General features: G+C 41.5%; 1 protein-coding gene across 1 annotated transcript; it reads right to left on the bottom strand.

Annotated features, from left to right (window-relative positions):
- Positions 1-573: 573 nt before the first annotated feature.
- On the bottom strand, positions 574-846 carry LOC129083496 (ragulator complex protein LAMTOR5-like). Its single transcript, XM_054589331.1, has one exon. It carries the CDS (start codon positions 844-846, stop codon positions 574-576), a length of 273 nt encoding a protein of 90 aa, XP_054445306.1.
- Between the last annotated feature and the right edge of the window lie 3,086 nt (positions 847-3,932).

Raw genomic sequence — 3,932 nt, 5'->3', positions numbered from 1 at the left:
TAATTTAGATTCTAGGAAGGCTTAGAATAATTGGCTCCAAGCAGTTTAGGAAGGGCCCGGGAAATTTCATTGTGGCTTGAGAATTTTACATTTCTGTTGTGGAGTTAAGTTTAGCTTTAGGCCATTTTGGTTGAGTGAGCTTCAATAAATGTATCAGGTAAATGAATAAAAAGTTTTAGCAAAGAACCACTTGTGAGGAGCTGATTGAAACAGCTTTCTTCCCTCAGTGTGATAATGGGAAAATTTCCATTTCTTCATAGCAAAACAGGAAAGAATATTCTTTCCCCAAATGTGTATGTCTTTTGTTCCCTCCATCCAGATTCACGGAACATATCAAAATTCTATATACAAAATGACCTGGATCTGCTGCTTCAAAACATAATCCTTTTTAACTAATATCTTGATAAGCTAATTCACAGTGTCAAAAAGCAGTTTACTCTAAAATTAATACAAAGTGTGCAAAAGCACATTAAATGAATGGCCTAACTTGTGAAACCTCAGTCATCTGTAAAGTAATTAACATAGGTAGGGTCCAGTCCCTGGAACAGGCTGTGAGAGAACTGACATGCGATGTCACGAGGCCATTTTGTTCACTGCCAAAGTGATGCCATCATGTCTCTGGATCATAACAGTCCCATTATCTGATTCTAGACAGCCCACAGGAGTGTCGGTGGGGTCTGAGTTTAGCTTAGTTGCTTGCTGGGCTAGAACAGGTATCACCCCAGCATACCTATCTGACAGGGTCCCACAGCAGCCCAGATTAAGTCCTTGTGAATCTGTGCACAGGACACCAGCCATGGGTGGATCTTCACTGTCCTCTCCGTGCTGCTCCAAGGTCACCTGCATCCCGCCAGCCGTCCACCCCGACCCAGAACCCCACCGTGCGTTGCTTTTTTCTCCACCATAATCCTCCCGCACTCCCAAATGTGTGTCTTGACATTAAAAATCACCCAGGATTTTGGAAGCACTTTTGCTAACATCGAAAGCTATTTTTCCTAATTTAGTAAAGTGAGGAGAAAGGCAATGATAATTTAGGTAAGTTTTGTTCCCCACCCCAGAAACATTTTGGAGGAAACTGGCCTTGCTTTCAATGACCTTCCTACACCTTCATGCTTGTTACTTTCAGTCTAACAGCCAATTAAATTTGCATGGGGAGAGACCTAAGAGAGCTTCTAGCTGACAGAACAGAAATGTTAGGGAACATTTAATAAGTTGTCAGTGTATAAATCACCACAGACTAGGCTTTGAGAGCTTGTAGCAGAATCCGTAAGAATTACTGAGTTAAGGGGACCTAGCACCTGTATCTGACAGGTAAGAGTGTGAATTGGTAGAAGTGAAGGAACAGAGCAGTAGGGCTCTGGCCCGCCTGCTGCCAGTGTGAGGGACCAGAATATGCCACCCCAAAATAGACCATTTGGCCTTAGGATTATCTTGACCTGAGGGCAAATGAAAATCAACAGATACAGAATGATATCTTCCTGGATCTTCCGTTATCTGACTAAACGCAGAAACTTCTGAAAATGGGAACTTCCACAAATCACCTTTTCCAGGAAAGTTTTATGGCCCTGAAGAACACAGGAAGTGGGCACCAAGGTGGACCTGCACAAACAATCTTTATTCTATTAGTTTCCCCTACATATTTACCTTCTCACAGTCTGCTGCCCCTGAAAGCTGGCAGCCCTTTCCCTTGTCTTGTCACTTTTCTACAAATCAAGCATCCTTTTGCTAAGGTGCTAATAAGCGCAAGTTCTAACCACCCCTTTGGTTACTCATTCCAGCTGTGCTTCCATGCACACGTGCAATGCACATGTTAATAAACTGGTTTGTTTTTCTCTTGTGACTCTGTCTTTCATCAATCTGATTTCATAGGGCCCTGCTGGAGAACCTAGGAGGGGTAGAAGGAAAAATAATATTTTTCTCCCGGACCAGGATGCAAGCACCCAAGTATCACCTGGGTCGGCCCCAAACAGTGAAGATATATCAAAAATCTTTTTTTATTTTATAAAGTTGCCAGTTATAAAAACAGTCATGGGGAATATAGTCAGTAATATTGTAATAACTATGTATGGTGTTAGATGGGTACTAAGACTTACCAGGGTGATCACTTTGTAAGTTATATAAATGTCTAATCACTAAGTTGTACACTTGAAACTAATATAATATTGTATGTCAACTATAGTTGAAAAATAAAACAAGTAATAAAAGTTAAAAATAAAACGCTGGGCCTTGACACAGATAAAGTCTTTGTAGTGCACTCCACAGTGCATTTGTTCTATGAAAAGAAATCATGCTGCCAGGCCAGCAGTGCTGAAAATGAATAGCAGCAACATTCTCTGCAGGACATGTGTGAGTACAGAACAGTTCTGAATTCAGAGAAGCAGGTTAGCGTCAGCTGGGCTGCAGCCGCAGTCCTCCCCTTCCCGCTCTGCCCTGGCCGCACGGCCGCCTGCTCTGTTCCCCAGCTCCTGCCTTGCCCTGACCTCGGGGCCTTCGTGCTTAGTTTTCTCTGCCCTGTTAGTCACCTAGGAACTCACATGGTTCACCCACTTGCTTCCTTCTGGTCTTTACTCAAATGACACTCTCTCAGTGAGGCCGTTCCTGAACATCCCATCTAAAATTGCCGTCTTCTCTGTTATTATTTTTCTCCTAAACTCTTATTTAACAGATTATAAAATGTACTCATTAATCTTTTTCTTTCACCACTTTGCACTCTAAAACACAGTAGTAACTACATAAAAGGGAGGCTTTTGTCTGCGTCGTTCACAGCTCTATCCTCCACATCTAAAATAGCGTAGGACACATAGGTGTCTTCACTAAATATCGATTGAAGAAATTGAGGGATTGGCCTCTGTAGCTCCTTGCAGCACCCCGTTGGCACAGTTTTCATTCTGCGCGCCTGGAGCTCAACCTCCTCCAGCTCCTGGCTTCTGACCTCCGCGGCCGCCCTCTGGCACAGACAATGCACGCTCACCGGTTCTCCTCCCTCTCTCTCCTCTGCCTCTCAAGTCCCCGCACAGCCTTCCAAAGGGAATTTGCTGCTGGCAACTATTGGTAAGGAGCTTCTTACCAATAGTTAAACAGTTCATTTGTGGGGGTTTTTTTTTTTCCTGTAAGAAGGTTCTAGTAGCATGTAGTTGTCTTTAACTTTATTCAAAACAATTTTGTTAGATTGTATGGTGACAACTGTCATATCAGTGTGCATAAAAAAACTTATCCACATTGGTGAATTTTTGTGTAATCATTTTAATATTGAAGATGGAAAAAAATATGCAACATTTTTGGCATATTATGCTTTATTATTTCAAGGAAAGTAGAAACACAACTGAAACACAAAAGATTTGTGCAGTGTATGGAGAAGGTTGCTGTAACGGAGTCGAACATGTCAAAAGTGGTTTGTGAAGATTTGTGCTGGAGATTTCTTGCTAGATGATGCTCCCTGGTTGGGTAGACCAGCTGAAGTTGTTAATGATCAAATCGAGACATTAATTGAGAACAATCAATGTTATGCCATGCAGGGCATAGCCAACATACTCAAAATATCCAAAGCAATAAAGTTATTGGTGAAAATGAAAAATGTGTCTATTATTTTACCAAAAAAACTGTAAGACATTTTGTCAAACCCAATACATAGAAGCAGACAGGTTTAGCTAAAATAACAATAATACCTGGTGGCGAATTCACCAGTTACAATGAATCTCACAAAAATATAAGTAAATATTACCCCTGGTTTCCAGCACAATGTAGAGGGCCTAGACTTGCATCTGTTTTTCTGTCTCCCTCTATCTCCTTATTAGCAGAGCCTGTAAAACAGCTCTGTCCTCTTAAATTATTTTGTGTTTCCACTTTTTTTTTTTAATCTGAAGTCCTTCAAAGTCAGTTTCCCATTCTTGTCTCTCCTACACAGTTCCTGGGAAAGTCCAGATTTTCTTGTT

This window comes from Pteronotus mesoamericanus, unplaced genomic scaffold (genome assembly GCF_021234165.1).
Source record: "Pteronotus mesoamericanus isolate MK-2021 breed Mesoamerican mustached bat unplaced genomic scaffold, CSHL_Meso_final scaffold_167, whole genome shotgun sequence".
Taxonomy (NCBI): Eukaryota; Metazoa; Chordata; class Mammalia; order Chiroptera; family Mormoopidae; genus Pteronotus; species Pteronotus mesoamericanus.
The sequence above is the reverse complement of the archived record's forward strand: the minus strand, read 5'-3'. Positions and strand labels throughout refer to the sequence as shown.

Excerpts from the sequence above, each read along its gene's own strand:
- LOC129083496 (XM_054589331.1), bottom strand. The coding sequence starts at position 846 with ATGCAGGTGACCTTGGAGCAGCACGGAGAGGACAGTGAAGATCCACCC.